Source organism: Lonchura striata, chromosome 23, assembly GCF_046129695.1.
Source record: "Lonchura striata isolate bLonStr1 chromosome 23, bLonStr1.mat, whole genome shotgun sequence".
NCBI lineage: Eukaryota > Metazoa > Chordata > Aves > Passeriformes > Estrildidae > Lonchura > Lonchura striata.
In genome coordinates, this window is record NC_134625.1 from 1,968,648 (window position 1) to 1,990,810 (window position 22,163).

Here is a 22,163-nt window from a genome sequence, read left to right on the forward strand (position 1 = left end):
AGCATTCAAATGTAACTTGAGGATGAAGGGAAAGGGGCACCGAGCCACTTTCTCCCAGTGTTATCTCAAGCAGCAGATGGGGAACAGAGATAGCGATGGTGGCTGCTCATTTTCCGTGCCCTCTCCAGCCAAATCCAGTAAATAATGAAGTGTAATTTGCCAAATAGCCTTTGGATGTGGGATTTGCTTTCAAAGGTCCTGATCCTGCCACTGTGGAGGCAATCCCGGATTTGTGTGGTGGGCTGAGGGCAGGAATTGTATCCTGTGTTCACCATGTTGGGAGTTTCACTGTTCCCACCTGAGCCAAGAGTCTGCAAATCATTTCTGGAGAGCCTTGGGGGCTTGGCTGGAGGATGTGAAAGGGAAAGGGGAATTTCTGAATTGGGGCTGAGAGGTGGGAGAGGCAGAAGTGGGGACAGAGAAGTTGCTCTGTTTGGCTTGGGAGTGGAATTGCGTCGGGAGCATCTCTCAGATGATCTGGGGATGCTTTGCAGCATTGTAACCCTCACCCTGTGCTACAGAGCTGCATGTGGAGGTTTATCCATGGAAAACCAGGATTGTTTAGGCTGGAAAAGCCTTGCAGGATCATGGGGACCAACCATTCACCAGCACTGCCAGGCGACCACCAACCCATGTTCCCAAGAGCCACATCCACAGGTTTTTTAAACATTTCCAGCGGTGATGACTCCACCACTGCCCTGGAATTCTGTTTATCCAACCCCCAGATTCCCACTTGGAAAAAAACCCCAGTGTTGGGTTATTTGGCCTTTAAATGATGCCCATGAGTTTGGCTGGGGAGCAGCTGAGTGGAGCAGGAATTCCAGACTGGGGCAGCTGGGCTGGCTCTTCCCGGTGGCTGCTGCCATCTGTGACTCCGTGTTTTATCAGGAATACACCAGCACTGCCTGGAACAGGCCCTCAGCAGCATTTTGCAGGTGTAAAGGTTTATTAAATCAGGAGTTTAACAAACTTGGAGTGATGGAAAACCGTGGTGGTTGGGTTTCCACAAGACAGAGAATTCTTTGATTTTCAATGTCTGCGTCCAGATATTGATGAGAACACCAAAGACTTTGCCCATGGTGTCATTTTTCCACTGAGTTTTCATGGAAAATTTCTACTAGGCTGCAGAACTAAACCAACCTCAGGTGGAAGATTTCCATCTCTGCTGACCAAGTGCAGTTTTTGGGGTGGTGGTTGTTCAAGACTTTCCTTCTCCATCAAAGATGTTTTTCAGGAATATTGAAAGTACGGGGAAAAGAGCCAAACCTCTATTCAGATATTTTGCCTCAAATGTTTGCTTTTATTTGTGAGACTCTTTGGCTACAAAGCTTCATCTCTTTCCAAATAAATTAGAAAAAGGGATTTAAAAAAGGAAAGGAAGAGGTTTGGTCCATGTCAGGACTGACTCCAGGCCTGGCTCTTGGCTTGGCCCTGCTGTCCCATGGGATGGCTGGCGTTGTCCGTGACTCACCCGTGGCTCCGTGCTATGGATGTGCATGACGTAACTCTGGGCTCATGTGGGATTTTCCAGCTCTTTGTTTCCCTTCCCCTCTCAGATGGGTATTCTGCCACTCCTCCATCCTGTCTCAGCCTGCTGTCAGCTCGCTTTTTCATGGAGTCTCAGAGTCATGGAATGGTTTGGGATGGACGGGACCTTGAAGCCCTTCCCATTCCACCTCCTGCCTTGGACCCCTCCAGGGAGGGGCAGCCACAGCTTCTTTGAGTGACCTGTGCCAGGGCCTCCCCACCACCACAGGGAAGAATTTCCTAGGATAAAGAATTTTCTAGGATTCTTTAATTTTCTCCTTGCTTTTCTTTGCACTGGGATGACAGAGTGGTAATTCAGGGATGCTTTTCTCCCTCTTTCTTGCTCACCCTGGTGTGGGACTCTTTGCCTTCCTCATTGCCTGGAGCTGCTGAGCCACTTCCCAGGCTCCAGACACACCTGGAATGCTGAAGCCCAGCAGGCTGATGTCTGGAAAAGCCTTGATACCATCATCCAGTAGCACATTCCAGAAGCGTAGGGACACCATGTGCACCTGGCTAGCATTCCCTGACATCTTTCCCAGCCCCGTGTCCTCATGGCTGTGTTTCTCTCCTGCTTCTTTCAGACATGGAATGTGCAGATGTGCCTTTATTAACGCCCAGCAGCAAAGAAATGATGTCCCAGGCACTGAAAGCCACGTTCAGCGGCTTTGCCAAGGAGCAGCAGCGGCTGGGAATTCCCAAAGGTAAGACATGGCTTCCCATGAACGACCTCAGTACCCACAGGGGTTGTGTCCTCCTCCCAGGCTGCCCAGAATTCCCTGTCTGCCATCTCCCCTGCTGGTTCTTGGAAGCTTCAGCTGGAAAAACGTGGACAAGTCATTTCCACTAAACAAAGAGGCAGCTGTCCCCTTTACCAGAGGCTGGTGACAGGGAGAAACCAAGAAAATTGGAGAAATGGGTGGGAGAAGGGGGTCAGGGAAGTGATGGAATTTTTAGAATTCACAAACAAATCCAAAGCTTTTTCCTTGGTCAAAATGTTTCCACGTTAAGGCTGAGCCAGATCGGGTGTGGTGCTCACACCCTGCTGCCGGTGGGCTGCCAGGCTCCAGGGCTGAGGCTGTGCTGCTGCAGGCACTGCAGCACTGCCCTGTCCTGTTTTCCCGGGATCACTGCCCGTGGGTGTCACTGCTGGATCCAGGGCTGAGGCTGTGCTGGCACAGGCACTGCAGCACTGCCTGTGTCCTGTTTTCCCGGGATCACTGCCCGTGGGTGTCACTGCTGGATCCAGGGCTGAGGCTGTGCTGGCACAGGCACTGCAGCACTGCCTGTGTCCTGTTTTCCCGGGATCACTGCCCGTGGGTGTCACTGCTGGATCCAGGGCTGAGGCTGAGCTGGTGTAGGCACTGCAGCACTGCCTGTGTCCTGTTTTCCCGGGATCACTGCCCGTGGGTGTCACTGCTGGATCCAGGGCTGAGGCTGTGCTGCTGCAGGCACTGCAGCACTGCCTGTGTCCTGTTTTCCTGGGATCACTGCCCGTGGGTGTCACTGCTGGATCCAGGGCTGAGGCTGAGCTGGTGTAGGCACTGCAGCACTGCCTGTGTCCTGTTTTCCCGAGATCACTGCTCATGGGTGCTTACTGCTGGATCCAGGGCTGAGGCTGTGCTGGTGTAAGCACTGCAGCACTGCCCTGTCCTGTTTTCCCGGGATCACTGCCCGTGGGTGCTCACTGCTGGATCCCTCTGCAGACCCCCAGCAGTGGACGGAGACGCACGTGCGGGACTGGGTGATGTGGGCAGTGAACGAGTTCAGCCTGAAGGAAGTGGATTTCCAGAAGTTCTGCATGAACGGAGCTGCCCTCTGTGCCCTGGGCAAGGAGTGCTTCCTGGAGCTGGCGCCTGACTTTGTGGGAGATATCCTTTGGGAACACCTGGAGATCCTGCAGAAAGGTCAGTCCCGGGGTGTCCCGGGTGAACAACTCATGGCAGCCTGGTTCTGGGGCTTTCCATAGACCAGGGGGTGTTCACCTTGAGCTTTAATCCCAGGAAAAACATCTTCCAGAGCCCAGCTTTTCAGCAGGATTCCAAATGGGCATCCCAACGGCAGCGGGCAGGGAGAATCCTGGCAGTGCCTCAGAGAGGCAGAGTGTTTGTGCTGGCTGCATGGCAGGGATCCCCAGTGGGCAGGGACACTCTGCCTGCCTGGAATCCACGGTGGGATTTTCCAAAGCATTTTTCCTCAGCCTGTTCAGCTCCTGTTGTGAATTTTACTATTTCCTCCACTGGAACTGGGTACAGGAATACAGCCAAAATCCTACCCAAATTTCCCAGCGGCGATTGGAAGCTGCTTTGCTTTGTTCCATGTCCCCAAAACCAGCATTTCTGGGAGGAGAAGCCATCTGTGCCATTCCCTGCATGACAGCATCCAAGAACATTAACTTCCAGTGACTGGGGACACACAGTTTGATTTAGGGTGTTGATTTTCCATGTCTGGATGCCCAGGAGCACTGGAATGGTTTCCAAGGGGCAGGGGAGGGACTGAGTACCTCTACCTGAGGCACAAGCAGGAGCTGCAGCACACCTGAGCTCTTTTTCCAGCTCCCTTCTCTGGAGAGCTGTTTGCTTTCCTGGAATGTCCCCTGTGCTGTCCTACTGACCCTGGTGGCAGGAAGGGGAGGGGGAGCACAGTTATTCCTTCCAGGAAACCATTGACAAATGGATGTTAATTGCCCATTACTAATTTTACTGCTACCTGTGGTTTGCAGAAGGTAAACATGGCCCTTCCCGGGCTCTGGGCAGGCCAGGCTGTTTTCCTGCTCTTGGGCTCTAAATCTGGTCTGTCCCTTTTGTTTTGCATATTTTTCATGGAGTGCTTGGATCAACACCGAGCAGTTTAACCAAACAAAGCCAAACCTTGTGCTCAGCCCAGTTTCTCCTTGCAATGAGCCATTGCTTGCACCTTCCCACAGCCCTTCCTCCCTGCTGTCCCTGCCCATGGTTGGGAGTAGCTGGTCTTCAAGGTCCTTTCCAACCCAACCCTCCTAGGATTCTGTAATTCTGTGATTTTTTTGGGCTGTGCCCACTGGAGAGGGTGGGATGTGCTGCAGGCACTGACTGAGGCACCAGGGCTGGGTTTGCACCTCCTTCCTGCAGATTCCCCACACATGGAGATGGACTTGATGCTGTAAATTTATGGCAGAGGGGAATCATAATTCCAGAGAGCACTGACACATGTGGGTATTCAGACACTGCAGTATTGATGGTACAAAGGCCTGGGACAGGGAGGAGTTTTTTCAAAGAGGCTGAAAATCTTTGTGCCTGCTGCAACTCTTCTTCTGAAAGGATGAAAATGAATAAAGCTGAATTTCTGTCTTCACACTGTTGGTGTTGCCCTGGGAGCCCAGAAATCTCTGTTGCCTGCTTGGTTTCACTGGTGACTTTGTCACTCTTGCACAAGCAGGGCCCTTGCTCCTCTGGTGGGCTCTGAACCCATTTCCAGTGAGGTATTTGGTGGGTGACGAAGCTCCCAAGAAATAACCAGCCTCCCCCCAGGAGTGGTTTCTGTTCCTGTGAGTGCTGGGGCTCATCTCCAGCCTGACCAGAGCTGTGCTGGTGCTGTACAGACAGAACTGAGCTGTCCTGCCACATCTGCCCATGCAGGAGGAGCTGGGGCTCTCCCTCTGCACCTGGATGTGACATGGGAAGAGATCAGCTATCTCCAGGGCTCCAGCTTGTCTCTCCATCTTCCCACCATCATCACTGGGGGTGTTGGTGCTGGGAGTGGTTCTTGACCCCGAATTTCCTGGCTTTACCTGTGCTGCTGGCCTGGGGTTGTGCTGGGACGGGCTGTGACCCCGCTGTCCCCTGGGAGTAGTGCATGACTCACGTACCACAGGCTGCTCAGGGCTGAAAAACAGCACATGGGTGCCTTTTCCCTGCATGAATTTGGGTATTTTCAGGCTCACTTTTCCATAATTCTTCCTAAAATAACTGCCTCAGTTACCAGCAGTCAGCAGTGCCCTGCACTTGACTCAAAGCGCAGCCGAAGGTTCTCCCCTGCTCTGTGGTCACCCCCTGCCCCTTGGCAGACACTGTGGAGAGAGGAACAGAGCATTTCTCATTAGTCCTCTGTGTTTGCACAAGCCCTTCTTTTTGTTAGGGAATATTTTCCAGCCTGCAGTCCCCAGGGGAGAGGGCCAAATTTAGGCTCCTCGCAGGCGAACGTGCGTTATCCGTGCTCGGATCCTCCAGAGCCGGGGCAGAACCAAACCCAGCCCAGAGCTGCCTGGGGGCCTTGCTTTGGGTAAAGGAAAAAATCTCCCATCCCAGTACCCCTGCTCAGCATGCCACGCTGGAATGAGTCAGGTGTTCATGGAAAAAAATTTCGGGGTGGATTTTACATGGGAAAGCAAATTCAGCAGAGCCCAGGAGGAGCAAAGTGCCACAGGAAGCAGGAAGTCCATGCTTTGACGTGCTCCATGCTCTCTCCCAGTGAGTTATGCCTATGGAAAGCTGAAATTTGGCATTTTGACCATATATACATGGAGGAGTCTGTGTCAGGAGTGGGGTCAGGGACAGTGAGACAAAGCAGTTTTGAACATGGGTGTCAGGCGCTGCACAGGCTGGGAAATCACACGGATTTGGGGTTAGAGGAGCTGGGTTTGGGATGGGTCACCCACTCCCTCATACACACCTACTGGTCTAAAAATAGGGCTTTTCCAGGAAAACAGCTGTCCTTGTGTGGGGAGTTTTTCCAGGAGCTCACACATGGAAGTGTGCTCAGCAACCCTCAGGAGAAGGAGAGGTGACAAAGCCTGAGGCAAGCAAGGAGATGATGCAGCTGGGAGCTCAGAGCCTCCTGGAGCCCTGGCTGAGAAAGCTGTTGCTGTTTGGGTTGGGCTGGTTTGGTTCAAGTTCGGCCACACCTGCAGCAGGAATTCCCAAAGGACCCCACAGGCCCCAGGTTTCTGTGGGATTTCGGCTCTGAATTCAATTCTGTTGCTCAGGACGCCCCAGTTTAACCTGGGGAGGAGATTTTGGGAAGTTCGGGGCTCTCTGTGTCACAGCAAGTCTTGCACAGCTCTGGGTGCCTTCGACTGGTGACATTTCCTTCCTTTCCTCTTTGCAGAAGAGGTGAAACCGTACCCAGCAAACGGAGTGAACACCACGTACCCCGAGTCCCGCTACACCTCAGACTACTTCATTAGTAAGTCTCAATTAGCAGTGTCAATTATCACCATTATCATGTCTGGAAGCACCTTTGAGCTGAGGTTTGTCTGCACCGCAATAGGACTGCACCATGCAAGGGGGGATGTTGTTTTTCCAAGGGTTTAGGGTTGATTTTGGAAGCCTTCTGTACTTTTTGGTGGCTGCCTTGTGTGCCAACATCTGATATTTTTCAAGCACTGTTTGTCTGAAGCTGTAACTCAGCCGACTTTGAAAGCAGCCTCAGCACACTTGAGTTTGGGAATTGCAAAAAACCTGGTAAAAAAGGGAGGGAATGGGAGGAGAAGGCTTAATTCTGGATTGCCAGGGAGGAGCCTAGCAAGGAAAGGGATGAGGAATGCACTCCTGCACTTCCCATTGCCATTGCTCTGGGGATGTTCTTTAAGGGCATTGGAAATATGGGAGCTATTTCATGAACAACTAAAAAGCCTAACTGACCTGAAGAGGGGAGATTTGGATGAGGTGTGAGGGAGAAATCCTTGGCTGTGAGGGTGGGGAGGCCCTGGCACAGGGTGCCCAGAGAGGCTGTGGACTCTCCATCCCTGGAATTGTCCCAGGCCAGGTTGGTTGCTCCAGGCTTGGAGCAGCCTGGGATAGTGGAAGGTGTCCCTGCCCCTGGCAGGTGTGGGATTGGATGAACTTTAAGTTTTCTTCCAATCCAAAACCTGAGATTCTGGGTTTCCATGACTCTGAGGATTGGGATTCCAGGCTCTGGCACTGGGGAGAGGTGGCTGTGCAAGGGACCCCCCTTTCCCAATCAGCAATGATGCATTTTTATCCTGAGACTCCACTCCCCAGGATTTTCCAGCTTTTTCCTTCTGGCAGCTCCCCTGGGAGGAGTTGGGTGCAAAGCACATTGAGGATGGTCGGGGGTGTCTTATTTTGCTAAATTGCTGCACTTTTAGACCCCAGCTCTGTAGCTTCTGACCCAAAGCAGTGCCCAGGGCTGGGGCGGGCGATGCTGTGGGTCCTTGGGGCTGGTTCTGGGGGGGCTCTGACTCTGCTGTGCCCCCAGGTTATGGCATCGAGCACGCCCAGTGCGTGCCCCCCTCCGAGTTCTCCGAGCCCAGCTTCATCACCGAGTCCTACCAGACCCTGCACCCCATCAGCTCGGAGGAGCTGCTGTCCCTCAAGTACGAGAGCGACTACCCCGCCGTGCTGCTGCGCGAGCCGCCCCAGGACGCGCTGCAGAGCGACTTCTTCTCCATCAAGCAGGAGGTGGTGACTCCAGACAACATGTGCATGGGCCGTGCCAGCCGAGGTAAGGCTGGGCTGACCAGGGCCTGGGTCTGGAGAGAGGTCTGGGGGTTTAAGGCTTCCACGGTGTGTGTTTGTAGGTAAACTTGGAGATAAGAAAGGCTGACTTAGAAATGCCGTGGAATGGGACAGATGTTGTTGAGAGGGAAATGGAGTTAGGAAAACAGTTTGAAAGATAGCTTTTGTAAATAAGACTAGATACTTGGGAGAAATAGAACTATGAAAGTTCTAGAAAAGGTATTGTACAACAGGGGCTGGCTTGGATGCCTGCTGTTCTCCCCTCTTCCCTCCTGAGGGAATGGCTCTGGGAGCACTGAGGGAGCTGTGCAGTGCTGACACAGCCCTCTCCCAACACATCCCTGGTGCCTTTGAGCCCTCCTTGCCCTTCTCTCCAGGGAAAACACAAGGAAGGCCTCTCCTCTCCTCTCCTCTCCTCTCCTCTCCTCTCCTCTCCTCTCCTCTCCTCTCCTCTCCTCTCCTCTCCTCTCCTCTCCTCTCCTCTCCTCTCCTCTCCTCTCCTCTCCTCTCCTCTCCTCTCCTCTCCTCTCCTCTCCTCTCCTCTCCTCTCCTCTCCTCTCCTCTCCTCTCCTCTCCTCTCCTCTCCTCTCCTCTCCTCTCCTCTCCTCTCCTCTCCTCTCCTCTCCTCTCCTCTCCTCTCCTCTCCTCTCCTCTCCTCTCCTCTCCTCTCCTCTCCTCTCCTCTCCTCTCCTCTCCTCTCCTCTCCTCTCCTCTCCTCTCCTCTCCTCTCCTTTTACATCCTCTGCAGAAATTCAATGTTTCTGGTGCTGTGAATTTGAATTGAGTTTTTATCTTATCAGGGAGGACAAACTGCTGGGTGCTTGTAGAAATCCCATTTTTAGGAGCCCAGGCAAATCCCCCCAGATTCTTTCTCATCAGGAATTGCTGTTGCAGGCTCTGAAGAGTTTTGCACTCTGTGATCTGAAGTCTTTGTCCATTTTGTTCAGGGATTTGATGGCTGCTTGTTTGAAATATTCTGCTGTAGCCAATATTCCTGAGCTTGGATACGAGGTGCAGATGTCAGGGCAGCAGCAGAGCTAAGGACCCCCCAAATGCTCCTCTCCAAAAGTGATAGGTACACGATTCATCTTTGAGATGGTGGGATTCAAACACCTGAACACTTGGGAGGATCTGAGCCCAAATACCTTCCCAATTAATGCTGTGAGGCTGGGAACACGCGGGCCCACGTGTCTGATTGCTTTGTGATCACATCAGTGATGCCAGGCTGGCATGAGGCTCTGTCTCCTTTCAAAGCAAAGAGCTGAATCCGTGGAGCTGAAAGTCCCTCACAAGTGGGATCATTATCTGCAGATTCCAGGTAGGGAACCTGAGGCACAGGGAAGAGATGTGACCCTGCCATCCCCTAAAATGGAATCCGGGTGTCCTCAGCCCCAGAATTCGTTACAGTGACGTGGTGCTGTGACCAGGTTTGGTGTTAAACCCATTTATCCAGAGAGCTGAGGATGAGCTGCCTTCCCAGGGAAGCCAGAGCTGCTTTCTGGGGCTGGGGGGCACGTGCAGCTCATTTGAACTTTCTCACTCTTTTTCCAAGCTGGGAGAGCCAATTTGAGGGAAGTTATTTTTTGTGCTGTTGCCTCTCCCTCTGAGAGAGGTGACCTGAGCCAGAAGGGCAGCAGGGTTTTAATTTAGGGTAAACTTCTCTTTTTTTGGGTTGTTTTTCTGCTGAAATTTCAGTAATGTCTTTCCCTTTTCTTGACCTTTACTTTAACACAGGTGATTTCATCATTCTCACAGTGCAATGGTTCAGGAAGGCTTTTGCAACTGTACCTTGAGCCTGTTCTCAGGGGCAAACCTAAAAATGGTTTCAGGGGAACAGAGAGCCCTGGCTGCTGCTGTTAGCAAAGACTTGAATGCTGATTGCAAGATCAGCTCACACCAGTGCTGCATTTCAGCCATGGAAGGGCCTTTGGGGGACACAAATCCTCCCAGGGCCAGGGGAAAGCCTTAATACAAAGCAGAGCCCAGTTAATTGATATTTATGTCCCTCTTTACCTTGCACTGTCTTACAAGGTTAGTCTGACACCAAGTCAAGGCCTTCAGCATCACCTCAGGGTGAAGGTTCTGCAGACACTCTCCTTCTGTGGGGCCTTTCGGAGGAAATTTTGGGGTCCCACAGGAGTTGTTTCTCTCTGCCCTGTCAGCCAGGGCGGCTGGTTCAGGAGTGGAGCTGCCAAACTCACTTGAGCTTCTCCTGAGTAAGTGCAGGGCGTGATTGTTCCAGCTAGGTGGAATTTAGGTGAATTTCCAGTGGATTGACACAAATCACATCTCTGTCAGATTTTAATTCCTTTTCTAAACAAGCCTGTGCTGCAGGACTGCTCAGGGAATTGGTTATGGCAATTAATGTACACACACACAGCAGTACTGTGTTCTCCTTAGCAGGATTCAGGGAAGGACTGGAGTGTGAAAATCCTCAAAAACAACAACAACAACAACAACAAAATAAAATAGAAAAGAGTTTGGACCAGGGCTGTCCCATCAGAACAAAGCCAATGGATCCCAGCTCCCAGTGATTCCAGGCCAGCAATCAGGGCAGGCCCTGCAGGAGTTGAAGCTTTTCATAGCAAGTGCTCTTCAAACTACAACACAACAAATATTTGGGGGCGTGTGCCAGCGCCCTTCCACGTTCCCTGTCCCCCGGGATTTGCTCTCTGGGCCCAGGCTCTGGGTAGCTCTGCCAATGGAAATTTCTCCAGGAGCTCTTGCACAATCCCAGCAGCTGTTTTTAGCTGGGTTTGGGAAATTAGTGAACTTGAATGATCCTGTTACGCTTGTAGCTTGTCAGGAAAGATGTTGAGCAATCAGTAGAGTAGGGAGATCAGAGGCTGCATTTTCAGTTTGTTCTTTGGGGCCTTTTTTAGCTCTGTTTCAGCACAGGGCTGGCTCTGGGGATGTAAATCAGCACTGCTGAGGATCTGGCCTCTCATGTTCTCCCTTTGACTAAAAATACCCCAGAGAGTGACTTTGACACAAACCAGCTGTGCTCACCTTACCAGAGCTGGGAAAAGCTGTTGGAGCTCTCAGCCATTGGCTCTCCTCCTCCATCAAACCTGCTGCTGGCTGGGGATTTGGGGCTGGCTGGAACAGATGGCAGCAGAAGGCTGCTGTGTAATTTGGGAAGAAACATCCAGATTCAAGGAGCTGGGTGTGCCTGAGCAGTGTTTGAATAGGGCTGGCAGATGTAGTGGGGGATTTATTGGAGACGTCCAATATCCTTGAGCAGCAAGAGAATCACAGAAATCAAAGAATCAGAGAAAGGTTTCACTTGGGAGAGACCTTAAAGTTGGTTCCACCCTTGCCACGGGCAGGGAGACCTCCCACTGTCCCAGGCTGCTCCCAGCCCTGTCCAGCCTGGCCTTGGGCACTCCCAGGGATCCAGGGGCAGCCACAGCTGCTCTGGGCACCTGTGCCAGGGCCTGCCCAGCCTCATAAAGAGGTCCTGGAGTGCCCATGTTGAGGCTCCTGAGCTCAGCCTTGAGTATCTAAAGCGAATTATGTCTCTGAAATTGGAATTGAGGGACCATTTTCAGTCAGCCCCAGGCACCAGTCTTGGGTAGAGAGGCCAGATTTGGGATTTTCCCATCTCTCTCTGCCTTGCTCTTCTGCCTGAAGTTTTCCAGGGCTCAGCCCTGCTCTGAATAGCAAAGGTAAAAATATTGCAGCTCTGGGCTGTGCTTACTTTGGAGATGGGATGTAAAGGAACAGCATCAGTTGCCTTCTGCCTGCGCAGTGCCGAGGTGAGGCACACTGTGCTGGCCAGGTGGGGCTGCCTGTGCTGGCCAGGTGAGGCTGTCTGTGCTGGCCAGGTGAGGCACACTGTGCTGGCCAGGTGAGGCTGTCTGTGCTGGCTAGGTGAAGCAGCCTGTGCTGGCCAGTTGAGGCACACTGTGCTGGCCAGGTGAGGCACACTGTGCTGGCCAGGTGAAGCACACTGTGCTGGCCAGGTGAGGCTGTCTGTGCTGGCCAGGTGAGGCAGCCTGACCTGGCCAGGTGAGGCACACTGTGCTGGCCAGGTGAGGCTGTCTGTGCTGGCCAGGTGAGGCACACTGTGCTGGCCAGGTGAAGCACACTGTGCTGGCCAGGTGACCACGCTGTCTGGCCAGGTGAGGCTGCCTGTGCTGCCAGGCCCATCTCACCTGCTGTGCCTCCCCCAGGTAAGCTGGGAGGCCAGGACTCCTTCGAGAGCATCGAGAGCTACGACAGCTGTGACCGCCTGACGCAGTCCTGGAGCAGCCAGTCCTCCTTCCAGAGCCTGCAGCGCGTCCCCTCCTACGACAGCTTCGACTCTGAGGACTACCCTGCCACCCTGCCCAGCCACAAGCCCAAGGGCACCTTCAAGGACTATGTGCGGGACCGGGCCGACATGAACAAGGACAAGCCTGTCATCCCTGCTGCTGCCCTGGCTGGCTACACAGGTAGGGCCCCATCCTGGGAACGCCTCCGTGCCCCCCAGCGCCTCGGGGAGCACCTTCCCGACCTCAGGGCCAGACTCTGGGGCACTCTGGGCTGCCCAGCTCGCTGTGGTGTGAGGGAGGGTTTTGGGGTGTGTGGGGTCAGCTCAGGGCTGTGGCAAGTGTGGGCATCCCAAGCTCATGGGGGATGTGGCACCTGGCTGGGCGCGGGGCACTCAGTGCCTTGTTCTCCATTTGCCCCTGGCTGGCTGTGGAGGAGCTGGGGCTGGTTTGGTTCCTGAGCAGGAGGTGCTGCTCAGCCTCCAGCCCCTGTGCTGGTCCCTGGGGGCTCTTGGTTGTGCCCCCCTGGGGCAGGAGCAGCCTCATCTCCAGCACTGCTCCTCTCCCTCTGGCACAGAGGAGGCCCCGCTGTACCTTGGTGTGAGGCAGGGATGGGGCGCTGCCAGAGCCATCCCAAACATTTTCCATTCCCTGGGCTGGGAGAGATGAGAAGGTGATAGGCCACAGAAACTCTGGCTCTTTATGACAGCCCTTCAGCAATCTGGCATCTCCAAGGAGAGAAACTTGGTGGGATGGGAGTTCCAGCTAAAGCTGAGCTAATCCTTTCCAGCCCTTCTGTGCCATGGCTTTTCCCTGTGCTCTCAGCAAAACTCTGGGGCTGCCTCCTGCCAGTTCCCCCGGCTCTGCACCTTCAGATGTGTCTGGCCCAGCTGGGAGCAGCTGGTGGGAAGAGTTTGTGTCGATAAAGATCATCACCAGGTTGAGAGCAGAGCCTGAGGTGCGGCTGTCCCCGAGCGTCCTCCCACGCGCGGCTCATCTGGGGCTGACACCGAGCCCTTGTGAGGGTGGGGAGAGCTGCAGGAGGGAGGAAAGGTGGGCAGATAATTTTAGGAGAGTAAAAAAGGAAGTGGTTTGTTGCTATAGCTTTAGTTAGAAAGAGAACTCAGCCCTGCCTGCTGAATGAGACTCTACCAAGTCCATGCAAAATATGAGAGTGCTCTGCATTCCTGAGTGGACTGGGGCTTGGGCGTGTGCTGGGGAGGGAGAGGAGGGACTGTGACCTGGGGCTCATTCTCTGCTGTGCCCTGGAAATTGATATTCCTGACAAAAGAGACCTCTGAGCACAAGTTGCTCTTTTTGTTCCTATTTTTATTCCTATTTTCTCCTGATGTTGCCTTTCCCTGTGGCACCTGGAAATGCTTTGGGAGCCTAGCATTTGAACAGCTGGGGAAACTGAGGCACTGCGGTGCTGGCAAAACCAGGAGCATTCTTTTCCAATTGGATATTGGAAAATAATGGATATTTCCAGTCTTTTCCAAGCTGGATATTTCCCTCCACGTTTGCTGTTGCTCATGGAAAAGAGTGCAGAAGGAACTACCCCTGGAGAGAGGAGAGGAGCTGAAGTCAGTGGCTGGGCCCTGTGTTTCTTCCAAGGAATATCAGCACCCCAAAGGCTGTCCTTGGAGCAGTGCCTTTGGGAAGGGGAGACTCGGGTTCATGCCATGCCAGAGCACAGTTCCAAATGCTTTGTTCTGTGTAACATTTTCCCTCCTCTCATTTCCAACCCCTTGAAGCTGGGAAGAGAATCCCTCGGCCCAGGCATTTTGGTGGGATGATAAGTGGGAATGCCTGAATTTTTCTTTTACTTTTGCATTGCCTCACTTGATAGGATTTAACTGTGGAGAGGAGAATCTGGAATCACTGGGAATTCTCGAGCTGGAGCTCTGTTTGCCTGCTCTGAAGGCTGCTGAGCAATTTTCAGTGCTCAAGCCAGCTTTTGCCATTGGGAAAGATCCCTGGACAGGTGATCCTGGCAGGCAGTGACTCCAGAGATGTCCTCTGAGCCATTTTATAGCCCCAGACTTTTGGCTGTGGGCTTTCCAAGCAAAGGGAGCCAGAGTTGGGTTGCTGTTAGATCAGGACCTGGGGAGAGTGAGTAGAACATATGGGGTTTCAAAGTGGAGGAAAACTGGGCACTCCCCACTATGTGTCTGTGTCAGTGAGGAAAACCCAGCTCAGGCTGCCCACTGAGAATGCTGGAGGTCTGGCCTGGGCCAGATGAGCTCAGAGTGGGGACTGGGCAGAGCTCAGAGTGGGGACTGGGCAGAGCTCAGAGTGGGGAAGGGCAGAGCTCAGAGTGGGGAAGGGCAGAGCTCAGAGTGGGGAAGGGCTGAGCTCAGAGTGGGGACTGGGCAGAGCTCAGAGTGGGGAAGGGGCAGAGCTCAGAGTGGGGAAGGGGCAGAGCTCAGAGTGGGGAAGGGGCAGAGCTCAGAGTGGGGAAGGGCAGAGCTCAGAGTGGGGAAGGGCTGAGCTCAGAGTGGGGAAGGGCAGAGCTCAGGCCTCCCTGTGCATTGCTATGCTTTACTCCTGCTTTACTCGGGGGAGGAAGTGCTGTCTGGCAGCCCGAGCAGAGGAACTGAGTCTGGGCTCTGCCTGTGGCTCTGATGAGGTGGAGGAGCCTCCCAAGGAGCAGAGCAGGGCTCTGCCAGCCCAGGAGCCCAAAACACTGAGACCTTGGCTTTCCATTTCCCACTTGAGGACTCAGCCAGCAGCCAGGTCCCTCCTCGTGGTGGCCCTGCTGGAGCTGGCAGGGTGAAGAGGACATCGCATCCCTCATCCCCAGAGCTCTGTCCTGGCTTTAAGGCCCCGACAATCCTGTTCAGGTTCTGTTAGCAGCCCTGGTTCTGAGGTGCCCAGGGAGGTGGCCCCAGCACATCTCTGATGGTATCTGCCCCAGAGGCGCGTTTTGGGGTGAGAAGGTGCATTTTGGCGGAAGCTCTCTTCGCGTTTGATGTGTTCTTCACCCAGCTCTGAGCAGCCTTTCAGAGCTGCCTTATCTGCCCCCACATCTTGACCTATTTTAACAAGTTGCCATGGTTGCTCACAGAGAGGTTGATGCAATTTTCTTATCTTTTTTTTTGAAGAAGAAATGTAATTGCTCAGGAGTTGGTGAACTTCAGTTTCCATCTCTGCAGGGAGGGCCAGCCCTGGACACCTGGGTTTGGAGCTGGCTCAGAGCTTGGGCAGCTTGAATTTTACCTGAGGGAATGGCTGGAGCTGGGCCAGGGGAGGTCAGGCTGGAGAGCAGGGAAAGGTTCTTCCCCCAGAGGTGCTGGCACTGCCCAGGCTCCCCAGGGAATGGGCACGGCCCCGAGGCTGCCAGAGCTGCAGGAATGTTTGGACAGCGCTGCCAGGGATGTTGGGTGTCTGGGCAGGGCCAGGGGTTGCCCTGGATGATCCTGTGGGTCCCTCCAGCTCAGGAGATTCTCTGATTCTGAGATTCTACATTACTCCAGATTTTATTGTCTTTGCCGTGACACAGAATGCATCCATGAAATCCAGGCAAGGGATGGCTCAGGATGTGTGTTCACTGCTGAACCTCACGCTGGCTCAGCTGAGCTCAGTCTGAGCTCTGTGGTTCAGCAGCAGAGCCGTGTTTGGTGTGAGTGGGCAGAGATCCCTCCAGTGCCCGAGCCCAGCTGGGCCAAAGCCAGCTCAGCTCTGCCTCCACATCCCCTGGGGCTGTGCCCTAGCTGGATCCTGCAGCCTCTGGTGATTCCCATGGCCACCAGCATCCTGCAGGAGCCTGGCACCAACTGGGCAAACTCAGCTGCATCCTTGTGTCCTGTGTTTGCAGCCCGTGCTGCCGCTCCCCTGGTGCTGCAGGGCCACAGGAGGCTCAGACTTTGCTGGGTCGCTGTGGCCATTCAGCACTGAGCTGGTTTTGGGCTCCCTGGAGCAGCTGTGCGGTTTGGCAGCCAAGTGACGGGGTTTGTTTGCTCTGTGGTGGGCAGGACTGACACCCCGGGGCTTTCCATCCACGGTGGTGGTGCTGCCATGGCCCAGAGGGGCTGCTCCACATCACTGAGCACACAGCAGGGCCATCCCTCGTGTTCCAGAGGGGAGGGGAGAGGGATGGCAGAGCTGGGGTGGTCACAGCAAGCCCTGATCCCACAGATGCAGGGCTGGGTTGTATGGCTGCTGCTGCCTGTGCTCTGCTCCGGGCCTGGTTAGGGAGGTGCTGATCCTTTAAAGCCAGTCCCAGCACTTGAAGAGTTAGTGCCCCTTCCAGCTGGTGTCACCATGCCTTGAGTGTCCCTCTCGGAGCATCCCGGGTATCCTGCTGGGCGGCAGGAATTCGGGAGGCAGTGCAGGAACAGCCTCCTTCAGAGGTGTTATCCCACCCTGAGCTCTGTCCCCTGAGCTGGACTGCCCAGGCCAGAGCTCGCTGTGCCAGGGCCGTGCCAGGGCCGTGCCAGAGCCGTGCCAGGGCCGTGCCAGGGCTGTGCCATGGGGCCCAGATGTGCCTCAGCCCCTGCAGAGTGTGAGCTGGCTGTGCTGCAGGGCCTGCAGCCTCCCCGGCTCTGTTTGTCAGCGATGCTTATCTGTGACCCGCAGTGAAAGCACAGCTGCTGTTTTGCAAGAAAGTCGAGGCGGTGCCAAGGAAAGCAGGTCTCGTTCAGGGCACCTCAGGTGCTGCTGCCCTCCCCCTGCTGCTGTGCTGCTGCTCTGGAGCCTCCATGGGCCAGATCCCCCCTGTGCTGTGGCCATCAGCACCCAAAAACCTGCCAGCAGCTGCCTGCCTGTCCCTGTCCTGCCACGCTCCAGTGCTCTGGCTGTCCTTGCCTTCCCTTCCCCAGCCTGTGCTGCAGCACTCCTGCATTCCAGCACCTTCCCTGCCTGCACTGCTGGAGCAGAGTGTCCACCTGGGCATCTGCAGCCTCGGCACAGGAGTCTGGGAATGCAGACACCCCTTCCTGTGCACAGCAGCACAACTGCTCCTCTGGCCCTCTGCGATGCAGGGGGTCACCCTGCCCCTCCTGGCTCATGTCCTTCATGTCCTGCTCCTCCTGGCTCATGTCCTTCATGTCCTTCATGTCCTGCCTCTCCTGGCTCATGTCCTTCATGTCCTGCTCCTCCTGGCTCATGTCCTTCATGTCCTTCATGTCCTGCCCCTCCTGGCTCATGTCCTTCATGTCCTTCATGTCCTGCCTCTCCTGGCTCATGTCCTTCATGTCCTTCATGTCCTGCCCCTCCTGGCTCATGTCCTTTGTGTCGTGCCCCTCCTGGCTCACGTCCTTCAGCTGCCCTTGCAGGTGACTTCAGGGTGGCCACCCAGCAGCTCCTGCCCACGTTTGCCTCAGGGAGGGCCCAGTGGGCTCAGTGCCCTTCTGGCCTCCCCAGGGTGGGACTCAGGGTGGGCCCAGGGCCGGTTCAGTGGCTCCTGCCCCGCCTGCCAGACGTGCAGACGAGAGCAAACGCAGCCCCATGCACCGCTGCCCAACCGTGGCACAGCTCAGCTCCCCCCAGGGCTCCTCCAGCCCGGGGGTGATGGGGGCCAGCAGCTCTGGCTGGGTCTCCTCCAGACACCCAGCTGGTGCTGCTCAGCAGCTCGTGGCCCGCAGGAGCACTGTCAGGGGGATGTGGAGCTCACAGAACCCCTGGAGCTCTGCCAGGTGCCTCTGGAGTCAGCCTCTGAGTCCTGGGACAACGCTCTCAGGCACGGGGCAGTCCCATGCAGCGCCAGGGGTTGGAGTCGATGATCTGTGTGGGTCTCTTCCCACTCGTGAGATTCCATGAGATCAGTCCCCCCAGCACTCCCTTCCTGAGAGCAGAGGAGCTGCAGCAGGGAGGCAGCTCTGGCCTGGCCTGGCCCCCTGGCTGCTCTCCTGCCTGCAGCCATGGCCGTGTGGCTCCCTAAGGAAGGAGGAAGGAGCCTCCTGGGTCCTTTCCTGCTTTTTCACACCTCTTCTTTGGAGATGCTCCATCCAAGCTCCACCGCTTTGCAGTGTCTGGGCAGGAGTTGTGGGAGCTGGTCTGGCAAGGCAGTGATGGGGACCAGCACTCCCAACACTCGGGGGCTTTGGGGACCGCGTGCCATCCAGGGGGTGGGCAGGGTGGCAGGTGAGTGGGGCAGGGTGGCAGGTGAGTGGGGCAGGGTGGCAGGTGAGTGGGGCAGGGGCTGTTTTGGAGCCGTTGCCAGGGCCGATTGTTTGTGGGGTTGGAACCACAAACCGCAGAGCGCCAGGCAAAGGTGCCTCGAGGGGGGGTTGGTAGCTGGGGTTTTTCTGTCTTCTTGTCTTGTTTGAACCAAGGGGAACAAAACAGAGGCCGTTGGGAGGGGTGGATGTGTAAAACCGTCCCGAGAGACACGGCAGGGCTGGGGCTGTGCCCTCGCTGTGCGGTGCCACCGGCACTGTGCCGCTGGAACGGCCCCACCCGGCAGAGTTTGGTGTCCCCGCGGTGGGGAAGCTCAGGGACCTGCCCTGACCAAGGAAGGATGGCACAGGGATGGCGTGGCACCAAACCCTTCGCTCTGGGGACACCGTCAGGGCTTGGTGCTGAGGGAGCCCCGCTCAGACAGCGGCTCCCGGTTCCCACAATTCCGGCTGACAGCCGGCCCAAGAGGAATATTTTCCCCCTGACGCCGCAGAATTCCTGTGGTGTGACAGTCCCTGCTGAAGGACCCTGTTCAGTGCCACCAAGGCCAGACAGGGCCCCCATTGTGCCGCTATTTTCAGCAGCCCCGTGGGTGCAGGAGGTCGCAGCGGGGTGGGAGGACCCCCCCACCACTCTGAGTCCTCCTCTTGTCTTTTGTGGATCAGGGGCTGCCCCCAGTCCCCAGCCAGGGCTGGGTCTGCTCTGGGAAGCCCCTGGATGTCTGTGGAGGGAGCAGTGCCATAAAAGCTGCCTTGTGCCCCTCCACCTCACGCTTGGAGCTGCATCCCAATCCAGGCTGTGGGAACAGGTGGTTGTTTTGGGATAACCAAGGCAGCAGATCCCGTGGCCTTGGGACAGCCTGGCTGTGTGGAGTGATCCCAGCCCGTGGGATCCCAGGGAGTGATCCCAGCCTGGCATCCTGATGGGGATTTCCAGCCCTGGCTGGGATGAGGGGAAGGGTTGGAGCACGAGGGATGGAAAATGGGCGCTGCTCCCAGCTCCTGTGGATGAGGTTTGGGGTGCAGGGGCAAGCCCAGGAGCTCCCTGCTCGCCCTGTGACATTGAGGGGAGGCACTGCTGCATGAGCCACCTGGAAATCCTGTGGGAAGATATTCCCTGCTCCTTGCTGGCTGCAGAGTGGCTCATTTGTGGAGATCCCCTCCCAGCACTGATTGCAGCTGCAGCAGATGATGCCCTGACCTCCAGCACTGCTCCCTGCTCTGTTCTCCTCCCTGCCAGCGCAGACCTGGGGCGCAGGCCTGGGCATGTGCCGGGGTTTGGCTCCTGCCACCTCGCTGCCATCTGGGAGCCGTGCCTCCCCCTCGGGCAGGGAGGGGGTTTGCAGGAGCTGGGACATGCCTGGAGCCCTGCACAAACACATTCCTCACATAGCTGCCTGTCCAACAAGAGGAATTTGGGGTTTTACGCGTGTCCTGCAGGCAGCCCAGAATAGACCTTGGGAATCCCTGTTCCAAAGATGACACCATTTCCTTGGAAATCCCAAAATACCCAGCAGGGTGGCACTGGGGGTGGTGGCAGGAGCCCTACCTTGCTTGCTGCAGAGAGGGCAAGAATTCCTGGGTTTCCCAGCACCTCTTCCTGCCAGGAACCAAAACAGGAATAGCACTGGCCATTGGCTCAGGGTTAGAGAGGCTGGAACCTCCAAAGACCCTGCAGAGTCAGGATGGCCCAGGGGTGTTTTGAGGGCAGGTGATGAATTTCCATCCCTCTTATTTTGGGGGAGGAATCAACTAAAAATCCTTATTCTTCAGTTGGCAGGAGAGAAATCAATGGGAGGAGAGGGACCTGGCCTTGGACACTTGGGCTGTGTCTCTGTTAACTCGATTTGGGTGTTGGATGTTTCCTGGCTGTGTATGGGGAGTCAGTGTAAGGCCAGATGGGCCAAGATAACTCATCCCCTTGGGAATTCACCTGTAGAAGACCTCAGGCAGCCACTGAGGTGTTTTCTCTGCATTTAGAGCTCACTGCTATAAATAGGCCTGAGCCTGGAGATGTGGTGGCACTTCAGGCCAGGCTTTTCACTCCTCCCTTTCAACAAGAGGCGAAGGCGTCATCTGAATTTCCTCCCTAATTTTGATGTGGATAATCGAGCTCCATCCCTACTGGAGAGTGCAGTTGTGGAGTCAACATCTTGGCAAGCTCCAGAGGAGCAGCAGGCTGGAGCCTTTCCCTGCCGGGTCCCTCTCCGTTTCCAGCAGAATGAGCCAGGAGCTCCCTGCCCTGCCCTGCCTGTGGCTGTGATAACCCCCAGGCCTGGCGCTGACAAAGCCCTGGAGCGGTTCCACAGGGATAACAGTTTGGAGACAGTTTGGGAAGGGCTGGATGGGACACGGCCATTCCCGTGTCCTGGAGCCAGCTCTCTCATTTCCTCCTCCCCAGCAGCTTTTGAGTCATTTCAAACTCTGTGGAGAAGGGGAGCAGCCCTCCCTTCCCTCCATGGGTTATCCCACAGCCACAGCTCAAACAGCATCCATTGTCATTGCTGGGAACAGGCTGGGCTCCATCCCTTTTTCCGAGCCCATAACTCATTTTTTCCCTGCTTGAAGCTTTGCTCAGTGCTGTCAGCACTGGGATTACCCCAGCTAATCCAGCCTGTGCAATTCTCTGTGGGATAAATAATTTCCTCTCTCCTCTGGCTGTCTCATTGTAATTACTGTCATTATTAATGATCTATTCCAAGCTGGGTTTAAACCATGGCAGGGTCTCTCCCAAAACACCTTACCCACAGCTAAGTGGGTACTTGGGGCAATACTTGGAGTGTGGCCACATTTGGAAGTTGTTCATCAAGGAGATTTTAGCTCCAGGGCTTCTCCTCTACCTTGGTTTGGGACACAAGCCCAAGGAAGAAATAAATATTTCAAAACTTCTCTGTGACTCCGACCAAACCCCGCCACAGGCTCTCACTGGGTGCACTGGGACAAACTGGTGATGGTCAGAGTGGATGATTGGAGGGGAGGTGGAGACCAGGTGAGGAAGGAGAGGTGGAATGCCCATGGCATGGGATGCTCTGCATCACCTCGTGCCTCTCCAGCTGGGCCAGGGGAGCAGCAGCCGCGGGGAGGTTCCTTGTGGGTTTGCTGAGGCTGTGCCAGTGAGGAGATCCTGGGCTGGGGAGCTCTGTGTGCCCCCGCCCTCCCCATGGGCCTGCAGAGCCCATTCCTGCAGCAACACGCCCGGGAAAGAGGCCAAGGAATTCTCGTAGCTGGGTGCCCTTATCTGGATCAGCAGCGCAGAGCAAAGAGTCACGGTCGGAAGCGGAGTCTGCCCGAGTTCAGCCGTGGCCGGCGGCGCTTTGGCACCGAGGGACTGGCACTGCTCTGGTGCCAAGGCAGTGACTCCTCCTGTTCGTGTGCCAGGAAAATAATCCTATTTATGTAACTCCACACGAAGCATTCCAGGGCATGAATATTCAGCTCTTCCTGCAAACAGGAAGCTCTGTTACCTGTAGGGATTAGCTCAGCTCCTGCCCTGTGGCTGCTGGTGGCTCTTTTTGACAGGAGAAGGCTTTATTTGATTCAGTGAGCATCTTTTGTATGGGAATTTTCCCCCGCTGTGGTAGAACAAACTGTGTTTTCCTGGCATTAATATCCCATGTTTCCTTTGTCTTTCTAGGCAGTGGACCCATCCAACTGTGGCAATTCCTGCTGGAACTGCTCACTGACAAGTCCTGTCAGTCCTTCATCAGCTGGACGGGCGATGGCTGGGAATTCAAACTTTCAGACCCAGACGAGGTAAAGTGCCCTGGAATTAAGTGCACAACCCAAATTCCTCAGAAATATTGGTG

The 22,163-nt window shown here is 55.2% G+C and overlaps 1 protein-coding gene across 3 annotated transcripts in view; it reads left to right on the forward strand.

Moving 5' to 3' along the window:
• The window catches only part of ETS1 (ETS proto-oncogene 1, transcription factor), an 80,702-nt gene that overhangs the window by 52,938 nt on the left and 5,601 nt on the right, over positions 1–22,163 (forward strand). For all 3 annotated transcript variants that reach the window (XM_077787970.1, XM_077787971.1, XM_021531107.2), the window contains 6 exons: positions 2,112–2,231; positions 3,234–3,434; positions 6,613–6,690; positions 7,726–7,971; positions 12,161–12,421; positions 21,992–22,110. In XM_077787970.1, the coding sequence (XP_077644096.1) occupies positions 2,112–2,231; positions 3,234–3,434; positions 6,613–6,690; positions 7,726–7,971; positions 12,161–12,421; positions 21,992–22,110 (1,025 nt within the window). The remainder of the gene's footprint in view (positions 1–2,111; positions 2,232–3,233; positions 3,435–6,612; positions 6,691–7,725; positions 7,972–12,160; positions 12,422–21,991; positions 22,111–22,163) is intronic.